This window comes from Perca flavescens, chromosome 1 (assembly GCF_004354835.1).
Source record: "Perca flavescens isolate YP-PL-M2 chromosome 1, PFLA_1.0, whole genome shotgun sequence".
Classification (NCBI taxonomy): domain Eukaryota; kingdom Metazoa; phylum Chordata; class Actinopteri; order Perciformes; family Percidae; genus Perca; species Perca flavescens.
The window spans coordinates 23325399-23340208 of record NC_041331.1 but is presented as its reverse complement, the minus strand read 5'-3'; the positions used below and the strand labels follow the sequence as shown (position 1 = coordinate 23340208).

The 14810-nt window shown below is 37.8% G+C and overlaps 2 protein-coding genes across 2 annotated transcripts in view; both read left to right on the top strand.

Moving 5' to 3' along the window:
- The first annotated feature begins 60 nt into the window (after positions 1-60).
- Positions 61-10153, top strand: tmem9b (TMEM9 domain family, member B). The gene is made up of 5 exons (XM_028575114.1): positions 61-323; positions 3796-3887; positions 3981-4089; positions 4436-4570; positions 8780-10153. Exons 1-5 carry the CDS (start codon positions 252-254, stop codon positions 8933-8935), a joined length of 564 nt encoding a protein of 187 aa, XP_028430915.1. The 5' UTR covers positions 61-251; the 3' UTR covers positions 8936-10153.
- Positions 10154-10862: 709 nt separating this feature from the next.
- dennd2b (DENN domain containing 2B) overlaps positions 10863-14810 on the top strand; it is a 56306-nt gene continuing 52358 nt past the window's right edge. The window contains exon 1 of the mRNA XM_028593725.1: positions 10863-11015. The gene's annotated coding sequence lies outside the window, so the exon portion shown is untranslated. The remainder of the gene's footprint in view (positions 11016-14810) is intronic.

The following is a 14810-nucleotide window of genomic DNA, read 5'->3' as shown; positions in this document are numbered from 1 at the left end:
AACTCCTCGGTTACACGTATTTCACATGTCACCGCCCGCCAGGGACTCATTATTGTCATAATCGAGCTCCGGTGGTCTTGTGTGCGGAAACCGGAAACTACAAGTCAGCTGCTGGGAAGCTGAATGTGTTTATCTCTAAATAAGCTTGATGGCTAAAGTCGTCAGTTGTTAAGGTGTTCATTACTCTGCTGGAGTAGTTTCTGGAAACATTTGAACGGCAGTTCTTTGGAAATCTAATACAGACTGTGAAGATGAAGTCTGTGTTTCTTCTCGAGGCTTTCTCTTTGGCTTGTTTTGTGCTTTTAAACCAAGTGACAGCGAAGGTAAGGCTAATGGTAGCTAGCATAAGTTAGCTAGCGTTACAAAGAAAATTGTGATGAAATCTCATCTCTTTAAATCTCCCGTAAAGATTAATTATCTCACCCGACAGTTACGCGTAAGAATAGCTTAACGTTACGTCATGCTAACTCTTGTTATCCTCAGGTTGAGACTTTCCTGTGATGTTCCGTGTTGCTAAAGCTACATCTTGCTAACGTTACAGTCTAAACAGAAAATGAACTACAAGACTGTTGTAGTTTTAGCTCAGTGCAGGCAATGGACTGACAACTGATTGTATCCTGTATTTATGTAGGGAAGCTAACAACATCATATCAAATCAATAACCAATGGTATGATCAATATTTTGGTTATAGGCAGTGTTGGGAGTAACGCGTTACAAAAGTAACGCAATTACAGTAATGTATTTCTTTTCGCTGTAACGCAGTAATATAACGCATTACTAATTACATTTCGGTAATATTATTACCCGTTACAATCTCAGTAACGCAAGTTACAACGCATTTTAACGCAACATTTTTTAAGAATTTCCCAGCACCGCGAATCATTTGTTCACAGGAAAAAAAAAGCCGTGAGTATTATTTCATAACATCTGTGTCCCAACAGGTGACGATACGTCAGCTCGGACAGCAGTGTGTCCGAGCTGCTGACAGATTTAAACATGTCGGGAATTAATGTTTAGTCTTGCTTACACGTAAATCATTGCAGTTTATCAGCGGTGGAGAATAAAAGCACTTCCTGCGACGGTTCGCAGTAAAACTAAATTACTGTTAAACAAATAAGGTTGTGTACCTTTTCACATAGCTGTAATCAAGTACTGTAAATAATGTAAATAGTGAGTTTTAATCACACTATAATTGACAATTCCCTTTAGACTGTTTTAAACTAAACAACATGAATTTCTTATTCAAGTGCTTTAAACAAACATTTTACAAGAATGCCGCACTTCAACACAACTGTAAGGTACTTTTAATTGAGTATTTTTATTTTCTCCTACTTGCCTATTGTAAGTTTTACTTATCTATTTTTTATTGCTTTAGTTACTTTGCATATTCATATTAATTATACAAAATATTATGAATAATCTGTGATGTATTAAAGTGGATAAAGATGAGACTTTATTGATCCAGTGGTTAAATTCACAAGATAGCTGCCAAGTTAAACTACCGCTTTGGTGAAAGTAACTCAAAAGTAGTGTAACGCATTACAATTCAGAGACAGTAATATTGTAATATAACTAATTACTCTCAAATGACAGTAACTAGTAATCTATAATGTATTCCATTTTGGAAGTAACTTGCCCAACACTGGTTATAGGGCATTACTAGTCTCTCATTGCCAGATCTCCACAGTGCTGTGTCAGCGATAGAGTAGCAGGCACATGGGCGTTTCTAGGACTTGAGGAGGTTCGGGGCTTAGCCCGGACTCATTAAATAAACTAAATGTAGTGCAAAACGGCGATTGGCTTGTTAATAGCCAGTCTATGTTCATTTTAGTTTCCAGCTTCCATGTAGGTTAGATAGCACCAACATTTGGTCTAACCATAACTGGCCTGGCAACCCAAATGCCAGTGTTTTGTTTCCAGATTTGTGTGGTTACTTATGATGTGAGAGGTCTGGGGGTCCACCACCTGAACATTTTGAGCATTAAACTATTCATTTCTTGCATTCTGGTGAATTGTTATGCACCTAATTCTACCTTTTTCTGAATCACTGTATGCTGGAAATATCTTTATGTAAAGGGGAACATAGATTACAATCCAAATATACAAACATAATGGAATATATGGCAGTAAAGCTCTCAGGCATTCTGTATTGCTTTCAACTAGTAACTAGAGATGGCCCGATACAATTTTTTTGCTTCCCGATTCCGATACCTGAACTTGCGTATCGGCCGATACCGAGTAGCGATCCGATACCCGTGTGTCATATATTTTATTATGTTTTAACAATTTTATGCTACTATCTCTGTATGGACGTGCTATTATTTCTATCTTTGTTTTCTGTCTGGCTCAGGTTAAACTCTTTGTGAAACATGAACAAATACAAACAATGAATGCCGTAGAACTATCTTTTATTATCCAGTTTGACAGTCAGTTATAACGGAAAAAGAACATAATTAAACCACTTTAACGTAGATTTTCTTTAGGGCTTTATTACGTGGTATCGGATCGGTGCATAAACTCCAGTACTTCCCGATACCAGCGTTTTAGGCAGTATCGGAGCTGATACATACTGGCATCGGTATCGGAACATCTCTAGAAGTAACCTCCTTAAATGTCCATATGACAATTATTCACCTCCATGATCCATGAATTCATTTTAATGAATTAATAAACCCCTGGTCTGTAATATTTCAGATGTGTTTGAGCAAGATTTCTGCTCATGTTCAAAACTTTGTGCACATTCAAAATATATCCCATCTGTGCTCTCTGAGATTTGGAGGAGTCGTGATATTTTGAGAAAAATAAAGTTAAACTTTGTCTATAAACCTGAAGCTGCACAGACCACGGAAGGCACACTGCTCATGTCTATTTTTACAGCGAGAGTGGACACTAAGCAACGCACAGGTCTGCTTCAGAGCTCCATGTGTTTGAGTCTGAACCGTAGACTGGAAACGTCACAGGAACTTCAAACTAAATCATTAGTATTGCGCTCCTAAACTTTGTGTTAATGGTATCAATGAATTAGACTGATTTGTCTAGGATTCCTCCGAAAATTACACCTTTCACAGGTTTCCTCACGTAGAGACGGTTGGTAGGAGACAAAAACAACATGTTGGTCAGACCCCGCATGTACGTAGCTGCCTGTTCTATTCGCCTCTAAAAAATAAACTGGAAAAAGTTACAGATCAACCATGAGTTCTACAATAAAAATGTAAGAACTGCAAGTTTTTTTTATTCCATTATACTTATTTTTGTAAAAAAAATAAATAAGAGAGAGCGCTAGAGATCATGGGTTACTCTTTAAACATTCGGGGCTGTACCCGGGGACGCCTCTGAGAGGGCAATATTGACAAAACATAATAACCACAATGTTACCAACAATAATAAGTTCATTTAATATAGCACATTATACAGAACATAGTCACAGAGTGCTTCTCAAGAGTAAAATTGTTAAAAATAAGACCAGAGAACAGGCAATAAAAATTGAAAGGAATAAACTAAAAACAGTAAAATTAAACAAAGGAACACAAGACTGAAACACTAAGAATACGATGATATATGTACAAATAAGGACATTAAATTAATGCAGAAAAATATGACTAAAGTAGCAAAAGGAAGGAAAGGGGGCAAAATAAATATAAACTTAATGCCAGATTTAATAATGATGTGTTATGTAAGTGTGTTGTATATGTGTTACCAGCGAAATGTGCAGGTATGTTGGAAGAGAGAGAGAAACCCTCCCTCCAAATAAAAAAAAAAAAAAGATTCTGATACATGTGACCTATCTGTTACAGAATTCTGAAGACATCCGTTGTAAATGCATCTGTCCGCCATACAGAGAGTTTCCGGGGCAAATCTACAAACAAAATGTCTCTCTCAAAGACTGGTATGTAAAGTGATGTGTCGCTACACTTCCCTGAATGAGCTGTTCATTTCCTTCTTACCACTAGCTTGTTAACGTTATTTTCTTGTTTTTAAGTAACTGTCTCCATGTCGTTGAACCCATGCCGGTTGAGGGAAAAGATGTGGAGGCGTACTGTTTACGCTGCGAGTGTAAATATGAGGAGAGGAGCTCAAGCACAATTAAGGTAAGTTAACATTGAAGGGATTGTTTACGTTGCCTTAATTTGACATAATAAATGTTTGTTTTGTCTAAATAGAAACCCCAAACATATTCAATTTACTATTCTGCTAAAATGGAGAAAAGCAACCAATCCTCATGTTAGAGAAGCTGGAATCAGTAAATGTTTGGCAGTTTTTGTTGAAATACTGTATGCCTTAAATGATTAATAGATCATTAATATAGCTGTCAATAAATTGTCTATCGACTAATTGTTTCAGCACTTCTTGTCATTTAACTTACTGTTTTTTCTGTGTTTGGATCCTACACATCAAAAAACTCTAAACCAATCAGTAATCATTCTGTATATTTAGGTTACCATCATAATGTACCTCTCCATTTTGGGCCTGCTGCTGCTCTACATGGTCTACCTGACTCTCTTGGAGCCCATATTGAAGAGGCGTCTGTTTGGACATTCACAGCTTATCCAAAATGATGATGATGTTGGGGTATGTGTTCCAGCATTGCAACTCACAGTTGGAAAGTAAAATAAGGTTTATGTTATGATAATTATGGTACTGCTCCATCCTTATACCCAGAAAACAAGTTTCTCTGCATTCTCCCTTGTCATGGGAATTTATTGTATGTGTCAATTACCTCACTTTGCACAGCATGTCACATGGAATTCATCCTTTGTGGGTAAAATCTATCAAACTTAAATGTCCAAATAATATGCAACACAATTTCTGATAGATATATATCTATCTATCTATCTATCTATCTATCTATCTATCTATCTATCTATCTATCTATCAGATTTTTTTTTTTTTTTTTTTGTAAACAATGTTGTTATTGAGCTTCATTTTAACCAAGACATACATAAACGTAGACAAACCCTGAAAAACAATAGAAGCAAAAACCAAAATACAGACAGCAATCACAGCAACAGAGTAAAAATACAAATGTATAAAAAAACAAACGCCTTGTATGAAAGAATTACCTTTCACCATGTAACATATACTGTATCTGGAGCATCTAACCAATCAAACAGTGTCAAAAGCCAATATAAATATCTCACTCCCGCATGAAAAATACTAAATTACTCAGAATTCCCCTCATTTGCCAGAATATCACCCACATCATTTTGTTCAACAAAGTTCAAAAATGGTCCCAAACCTGTTTGAAAGTATCTTGTCTATCCTTAACCATATACGTTATTCTTTCCGTTGTTAGGCAAGAAGACATTTCTCTAACCAACCAATACTAGGCCTATTCACATCCTTCCAAGCAAGAGAAATCAACCGTTTCTGACAGAAATATTTAGGTGAAATTAGGTGAAACCGTTAATTTAGGCACTGTTACAGCCGCTGGTCCCATCTGAACAGATCCTTCAAGCCGTGCTGTGTGGTGAGACCTGGTTGAAACACAGGGTCTCTTTCTTTATAAAAGTGCACTAACAATAATCACAGGCCAAGAGCAGCAGCAGGGAAACTCTCAAACTAGTGCACAATGCTGGCAGCTTTAGTGGGCATTCACACAGCCTATGTCAGCCGTCAGACGGTGCGGCAAAAACGCAGGTCTTTCCATTCATTTTGAATGCGGGTAGTGCGTTTAGGCTGCAGAGGGGTTTGCCTCAGGGGGGACACGCAAAGATACGCAGCGGGCCTGCAGCGAGAAGTTGAGACCAACTCGACTTTTGGAGAAACGCAACCCTAATGTCACGCTGCGGTGGCCAATCATGTAACCGGCAGTCAGACTTGTCAGTCGGTTTTGAGGCAGTGTATGAGTCCTGTACAGTAAACGGGAAACATCGCTGTCACAAGAAAGTTTTTTTAAAACACGAAACACAAGCGCTGAACTGCCCAGGAGTTTGTGTAACAGCTGAATGTTTGCCAAACAACAAAGCACAGTCAATCGGTCTAGCTCTTCTCTTTTCTTTCTCTTTCTCCGTGAAATGAAGCTGCCTTTAAGTGCGGTCAGAAACGTCGAGATCTATAAACGATCTAATGTTAAACAGAAGTTGTGAAATAACAAAAGGGGTTAAAGAGCACAACAGGACGTCACACAAATGGGCTGTTTCAGTAACACTCCCCTCACCGCACAACCCTGCGGCAAATTGCCGGATCGCTCTTTTCCTGTCTGAACGCAGCCTTAACCCTGCTCACATCACACTATCTCTACGTGCTTTTGCCGCTAACCTGATTATTAAACATTATTAAAATGAGTGAATTTTAAAGGAGCCGAGTTAATGTAGCCAGATTTCTGCTAAAATAACTGGTTATTTATGTAAACATGGGCATGACCAAGACGGAGGACCGGGAAAGTAGCAGAATGAGATCACTGCTTGTAGCTGTGAGTCATTGTAGCAAACATAGTAAACTAAAACATACTGTAAGTAAACTTAACGGTAAAATTGAACTTCTAAGTAGGCTGCGTTCAATTCCAAAGCCAAACAGTAGTCTATTTTTTTTATTTGTTAAAGCAGTAAAGACGGCCCACTCTCTTTTCTCCCACTGTAGCAACTGTGTTGTCACTGTGCCATCAGTAAAGAAGAATTTTCCCAGAAACATTGAATTATAATGGTTCTAAAATATGGCAGTTCCCACTGCTGTATAGAAGCAAGTAGAAAAAAATACTGACCATCTTAAAGTAAACTGGGGGTTTTGAGTAATCTCACAGTTGCAGTGCATTTAAAAACCGATTTAGATGAATAGACTTACATTTAAACAGTTATCTAGTAGCTGATATAGTTGTTATTTGCTCTCCTATCTATTTCAGGAAACAGAAGCCATCATTAACTGCTGAAAGTGCATTCAAAGAGCAGTGAATCAATTTGGTGACCTCCAGTATGACACAGTGTTTAGATATCAAGATATTTTAGATATGATATAGAAAACAGTGACTGCCTTTGCCTGAGGGGAGAGGGGGAACTGCAGCCGGCTTGCTGAGCACACTGCTGTGTTTCCACTAGCAGAGTTCAGGCAAGAGGAAGTGTTACATGAGAGATTTCTCCAAAAAAAAAAAAAAAAAAAAAAAAAAAAAAAAAAAAAAAAGCTTTTGCTGTAAAAATGTAAGCACCAAAATGTTTTACATGTAGCATGAACATTTTGGTAATTGTTGGCAAACTCTACTCTAACTTTTGTTAAATTGGAAAGGAAGATGACAACTTTGTCAACAACCAGATTACTGCCAGAAACTAGGTAAATGCAATAAATGGTAGTCTCGCATTGCCAGACCCTCCTCCACAGCGCTGCGGTGGAGGGTCTGGCGAGTCCACACAGCATTTCGGGATGGGAGAAAAATGTGCTCTGATTATTGGTATTTCTTTTAAACCAATCACAATCGTCTTGGGCGGCTCTAAGCGCCGTCTGGAGCAACAGCACCTCTGCAAAATAGCCCCGGGAAGGAACTTGTTTTGGTGGAACGTGTACGTTCAAAGGTTGTTTTAGTCGTGCAACAGAAAACTCAGATTGGACAGATAGTCCAGCTGGCTCTCTGGATTTACCCTGCAGAGATCTGAGAAAAGGTTAACCAGTCCTCATAAATCGACCAAAGTTTAAAATGCCAACACAAAGGAAGCCCAAGGATATCCGGCCTAAATGAGTGAAATCGGGCGGATTTTCTGCTAGCAATGGAGCAATACCGGAAGTAGAACATCATGGATATAGACTAAATAAATGGTAATGTTCTGGTAAATATGCTGTTACTGGTGACTTTAAAGAGGTTACTGGTTTGCTGTTTGTTTGGAAATAATGGAAGGAGAAGAATTAACTTTGCCTTCATTTCATCATATTTATGGAACAGCAACAGAGTAGCCACTGCTAGAGAAAGCTTGAAATGACTGTAATATTACAGTGATCTAATTGACCCAAAGTTGAGACTATCTGTAGCTACTGTCACTGGGACCAAAACAAAGGGGAGAAAGATTTGAAAGCCAAACCAGTATAAGCGGAAGCCCTGCTGCGACATTAATTATAGAGGAAATGGTGGGCATGTTTAGTCAATCTTTGATAAAGAGACTGCCCAACTGATAATGTTGGTTTATTTTCCTCAAGCATTTGTCACAGATGTCAGTTGTGGCTGTGATCCTCCCAATCCTGTTCTTGCATTTAGTTTTAGTTTTAGTATGAGTTTCTTCTGGGAGTAAAAGTAGCAACTTTATTTTACAGCACTCAAAAACCACTTACAAAATATGTCACAGAGACACATAAAATCAAGAAAACCCAGGTGATGAGAGTAAAATAAAACATTATTAACTAAAATTAAAAGTGAGTGCAATAAAGGAGAGACACAGAATGAAGAACAAATTAAAAAAAAAAAAAATTCTCAATTTGTTTTTTAAAAGGAATTACTTCTGCTGAAAACCCTGCACTGTGTGCCTCCACTGTTAAACATACAGGTAACCATTGTAGAAAGGCTAAAATTTGGGTTTTGTGCATTTTCCCATAAGATAACATAAGATGTATTTTTTCCGGCTCCGTCCTGCAGTTCTATAGAAGATAAAATCATGCATTCTACATCGTAAGACATCACAACAACACATAGCTTCTTGTAAAAATGTGCATGAAGCTCAACAACACAACAACACATAGCTTCATGCAACAATTATCTATTAAGATGTTCTTACAAGATGGACCTATGATTGACTTACTGACCTACAGTATGTCACACCTTGTAGACTAATCGTGTTATATATTTTTTCCATTCTGTTTTTTCAGGACCAGCAGCCTTTTGCTAACGCTCACAATGTTTTGTCCCGTTCACACTCTCGACCCAACATGCTGAACAAAGTGGAGCATGCCCAGCAGCGCTGGAGGAGGCAGGTCCAGGAACAGAGGAAGTCTGTGTTCGACCGTCATGTTGTTCTCAGTTAAACTGCCCTGCGAGCAAGAGTTCCTGCTGGAGAAAAAAAAAAAAAAAAAAAAAAAAACACTGTGACAGAGCCCTCAGTTTATATTGCTTCCTTTCTCTCATTTGTGGTTTGTATCTCATCAAGTGTTACACTTCACAGGTGAACGTGATGAAGAAATCTGGATCCGTAAAGCAGAAGTCCCTGTCAAATGTATAATTAAAACTGTGAGCTCTTATTTAGTCCCCAGGTGACACAAGAGATTACAGTGAATTAATTTTTGCACAATCTTAAATGAATAGTCTTAAATGGCATTTTTACAAAGGCAGAATTGACTTTCTGCCTGCTGTCTAGTTTGCAGAAGTGCCAAGTCACCAGAGAATTTGCAGTGATGAATTTGATGTTAGAGACTAATAAATGTGAGATAATAAAAAACCTATTTCAAGTGAATATTTTATAACATCCTCCAACTCTTTCTGGCCACGGTGTCAGGTGGTGTCCCATCAGTCCAAAGCTGTCTTTCACATTTACAAACCAAACAGGCTTCCAGAGTAAAACATCCAGATTTTGGTCAACTGGATAACTGGGCATCCTTCTGGCTGCAGTAAGGATCTGTTAACACATGCTGGTGGGTGTTTTCCACCCCAAAACTGATATAACTCGAAACTACTGCTCTCATCACAGGGAAAGGAAACCATGATCAAGTGTACAATATAAATCCGTCAGCCTTCCTTGAAAATGCATGTTTTATAATGAATCTTTTATAAATGTGATTTGAATCCTTTATTCCTACCTACTCCTTTCTATGTCTGATAACTGGTGTGAAATCCATCATATAACAATATTACATTAAATTTCATATTTGAAAGTAGTTTCACTAAACCTTGTTGCAGAAATCGATGCAATCTGTTGTTGATGCTGTTGTAATCGTTGTTGCGCTATTGATCCTCGTCTGTTGAAGATCCTCTTGAAATCGGCACACTATTTAACTGCCTAAACAAATTTAATGAATAGTCTTTTATTTTGGCACTTCTATGTGCTTGGTCTTACATCTGTTCCATTATGAAGGTCTTTGTTGACTATCAGGCAGCATTAGTATGACAGAGTGGTGTTATCCTGAGTGCAAATAGGTTTATTTTGTGTATAGCTGGGCTGTGTACAGACCTATGAAAGTGTTCTTAACTATTGTATATGTTATACCTTTTAACTTTGAAATAAATTTATGTAATATTTGGGATTCTCACATGTGTAATGTGTTGACATTTTTTCATGCTTTGTTAGCTGCAGGCTGAACTAAGTGCTTACTAGTTTGCACAGCTGTAAGTGCACTTGACATGAACACATAACACCTGTAGAAAGTTTGATGATGTTACATCAACGTTTGTCAGCTCTACTATGAGAAATAATGTGCAGATGCACTTAACAAATACCATGGCCTACTTATTGCTTTTACTGTTTGCTGACGACAGGGCTGGATGAACCTGATGGGGTGTCAACCTAAATTGAACCCCCACACACTTTCTGCTTTCTCTGCTTTGATAGGTAGGTTCTAGTGAGCTGATGCCTTTGTGGCTGAATCTCTGACCCTTTCGATGATTTCTGTTCACTGTGGGCAACAGTTTTCTGATCCATGACAATTTGACACTGCCAATGGAAAAATACTCTGGATCAATTCCTTAAAAACTGTACAGGCATGTTTACATTTTGATTTAGGGTAGAAAGTATCTTAAATAAATATGACATGATTGATTTCACTTTTATTCAATCAAAAACGTCTGGAAACCCCCTGGAAATGGCCAGTTGAAATATATTTAACTAAACTACTGTATAACTACAATTATTTGTCTGCAAATGTTTGGTAACCCTCAGTATCTTCTTTTTTTTGTTAAGCAAAATGATTTCCATACAGCTGCGTCATCATTTCCTGTGCAGTCCACTTTTCCTTTTTTTTTTTTTTTTTTCCCCTTGTTGCAAGCAGTTATACGGAGGAGACTATTTTTCCGCAAAAAAGAGTCAGTTTTCAGGCTGCACAGACGGAAAGCGACACAGGCTCTCTGTTAAAGAATGGATCATTGAGCAAACACTGCAACAACACACAAAGACAGGTAAGCTGTATTTTTCACTTCATTAAATGTTCTAAATGCCTACAATCAAACGGCATTTTTAACTTTTTAACAAACTTGCAGTATTTGTAGCATCTTTAGAGAGTGTGTTGATGAGAAAAGAAAAAGTTCTTATAGTATTTTATAGTCTGTTGTATTTTTGACATGATTAACATCACGGCCATAAAGTTTTTCATACATGCTGACTTTGATCGATGTTGTTGTTTAACTGTCTAATCCACAGTTTGACGTTTAGGAGGAAAAGTAGTTCTTCTCAGCTTCAGTGTCGCATTTGCATTAGTTAGCCTACAGGGGGCGCCTCAGCCTTTGGATTTGATCCATTCAAATATCGAATGTCAGCTGCACTCTTCAGACATACTGTACACTCACATGTGTTTACCTTTTCCTTCGTGCACCTACACGTTTTAGTTCAATTAAGTCTTTCTGAGACATTTTGCCAAACCCATCTCTCACACACACACACACACACACACACACACACACGCACGCACGCACGCACGCACGCACACACACACACACACAAACTCCAGTGTATGAGACATTTACACTAATACGCTACATTTTCCTTCAAGGTTTCTGTGGGCAGACCGATGCTGTAGCTGCTATCTGTGTGGTGAAAAGCTAAAATGCCATGAGATAAAGTACTGTCCTTGTTCTAAACTTTGCTCCTCATTAGCGCAGTATGTTGTGATACTGCAGCTGGAGTTATTCAAAGCATTTTTAGACACAGTAATATGGCGTCACTTGTTATTGAGTGAACAATGAAACTTGTGGTTTTCTGATTGTCCAAATTATTCTGTCATTACCTGATTTTTTTTACAGATTATTGTTGATTAAATCTAATCAAGTCTTTTCTATTCTATAGTTGTGGTACATACTGTATCCAAAAAATAGAGTCCCCAGTATTAATAACAACACATGAGTTGCCAACACATACACACAAGGTAGTCAGTATTATTTCAGTATTATTTTTTTATCCTCTCCATTGGTCATAGACTGCAAAATGGTGTCTGTATATGAACAAAAAAAAACAGTCAAAACAGGTTTGAAATGTGTCTGAGGCTGAACATTAGAATAATCAAACCGCTTACATTCCTTCTTATTCTCCCTGCGCAACACAGAATATCAACTGTAACATGTTTTGCATTCAAATATTACAAAAAAATGAAGTAGTAGTCACAATATATTATTTCCAGCTACTGTGCAGAAGACACTTGCAGCTTGTTTTATTCAGTTTTAAAAGGGAGAGGATCTCTTTACTCGAGAAGTTGTGTCTTCTCTGTCAGTGCTGTCTGGAGTTTTGACGAGACACGTCAGCCTCAATCTAATCCTCGAGTTTAAGAGCTGCCTCGGGTCTGTTTCTGAAACCCGATGTGATGTTTATTGCACCAAATATATATTCTCAAATGGGTTCAATATTTCCATACTTGTGTCGACCCCTCCAACCATGTGAACATCCAGAAGCTGAAAGAAAGAAAGAATTTGAGGTGTAGGTGGGAAAATCCCCACAGAGCTGTGAAATAATCCCCCTTGAATGTTTTAGGATTTGGGATTCACAGTGGATCCTTAACAAACACACATAAGGTTTAGGGATTTTATTTGAGAAAATAAACACTCATTCCCTTGTGGCTGTGGCTTTAGCAGGTGTATAATCATGAGAATGGAAAGAAAGACCTAAGATTTACAGTGTCCGAGCTCTGCGGTCAATCCTAAAACTTTCTTTTTATTAAGCAGATTTAACAGTAGAGTGTCCTGTCAGGGATGTAAGATTTCATTAAGTATGTATGTGAGCAGATGCATGTTACGAACTATTGTTGATGCTCCCATGTCATGCAAGAAGAGGATGGGGCTTTCAATGAGAAATACAGATGGCACTGCGATCAATGGAAACAACAAATTCCATGAGAGTACAAGCTTAGGTTACGTTCTGGTAAAACATCCCATAAAAAGGAATCACTGCTTCGATCTTTTGTGCTCACACAGTGAGGATTTGCAGTGATTTCAGGAAGGACAATCTTTAACGAGACCTTGGAAAGGTTTGAAGTCTCTGAGAAAAGCTGCACAGTGGCAGAGCTTGTAGGCTTCCTGCTGACTTGATGTGACGAACTGTGATGACAGATGTCTGGGTTTTGTGACTTCCTTTGTTTCCAAGTCTGTGGGATGATAAGACACCCCAAGAGACTGTAAGGAGAGGTTTTAATGGACGGGTACTGCTTGCACATTTGGTGGAAAGATGTTGCATGCAACAGCATAGAAAGATAACCATGAATGGCAAAATGATTTAATTTCCGATAGTAGGAATATGTTGTGAATAGGAGCTATTTCACAGTAAAACAAATGAAAACACTTTTTGGTGCTAAGCTTGACAGTTTAATTTGACCTAGACAAAACAATCTCCAATCAAGGTCCACTTACTTCTGGAGCTTCATCAGCAGCAGGAACTAGATGTTCAAACTTTCTGTTTTTCTGTGTGGTGTGTTTTTTTTTCCTGGGACAAGGAGTTACTGACAACTTCCATCATTTTCCAACTGTCCAGCAAATGAAACACCAAAGCTATGATTTAAATAGATTGAAAATGCACAAACTTAATGACAAATTAGATTGAAAAAGATATTAAAATTCAAACGCATCTTAACAGTATGTTTTTAAAAGATGATCCATTTAATGATGACAATCCTTGTCATGTAATCCCTACAGAGCAGATGAGTTTTTTTTGTTTAATCTCTTTTATCTCTGTATAATCATCTCTTACATTCAGCAGCAATTGAAGGAATAGCTTAATAAACAAATTGGGTTTCTCAAGAAATGTTTTGTTTATGTCTTATGTCTTACTTTTATTGTGAAGCACTGTGCTGTATGATCTAGAGGCGTACATGAATAAACGTTACTCACTTACTTATTATTGTATAGTGAAAAGATGAACACATTTGAATACGTACTGACTACTTGACCGCTGAGAAGCATACTGGATGGGTTTGGAAATCATGTGGGTTTCTCATCGTGTGTCCAAATGAACATGCAAAGTTACAGTCAGAACATACAGTCTGAGATGGTTTACATGAGTTGACATTACAAATATGCTTTTTTGTTTTTCAGTGAATGTTTCAGAACCACAGCACAGAGAGAGTTATGTAGTTTATGTTCATTGTAATTAACCTAAACCTGGGGGATATTACATTTTGGGTGAATATTTTCATTTTTGTGGTCACCTCAAGTTTAGATCTGTGGTTCAGCTTGTTGAATGTTGAGAGATATGCAACAGTGGAATGTAACTACCCACATTTACTAAAGTAATGTACTTAAAGAGTAACTTAACACCAGGCTACATCTCCTGCCAGATTTGTGCTTTGTTGCACATGTAACCATGCCAACAAGTGATGTCACGGGGTGTACACCTCTACATCACTGCAGCAAGGTGAGAGGTTAAACACTGAAGGGCAGTAAAAACAGGTTTTTCAGTGGGTGTTGAGTTACTCTTCACGTTTAAGTGATGTTTTTAAGTGTTTGTGCTTTACTTAAGTAAAAGAAAATACCAAAACAAAACATCTGATCAGTATCTGTACAAAAATGTTAGTACACTACCCTCTCAACCAGATACAACATTAAAATGCTGTTTACATGTTAATGCATTAATGAAAGTAATCCAAAAATATGTTTGTATTATGCTGATAGAGAGTATGATTTGAAATGCATGACTAGTAAGTAAGTAGATTCATTTTACCCATATACATAGGAGCAGTGGACAGCCGCAGTGCAACGTTCGGGGAAATATATTAT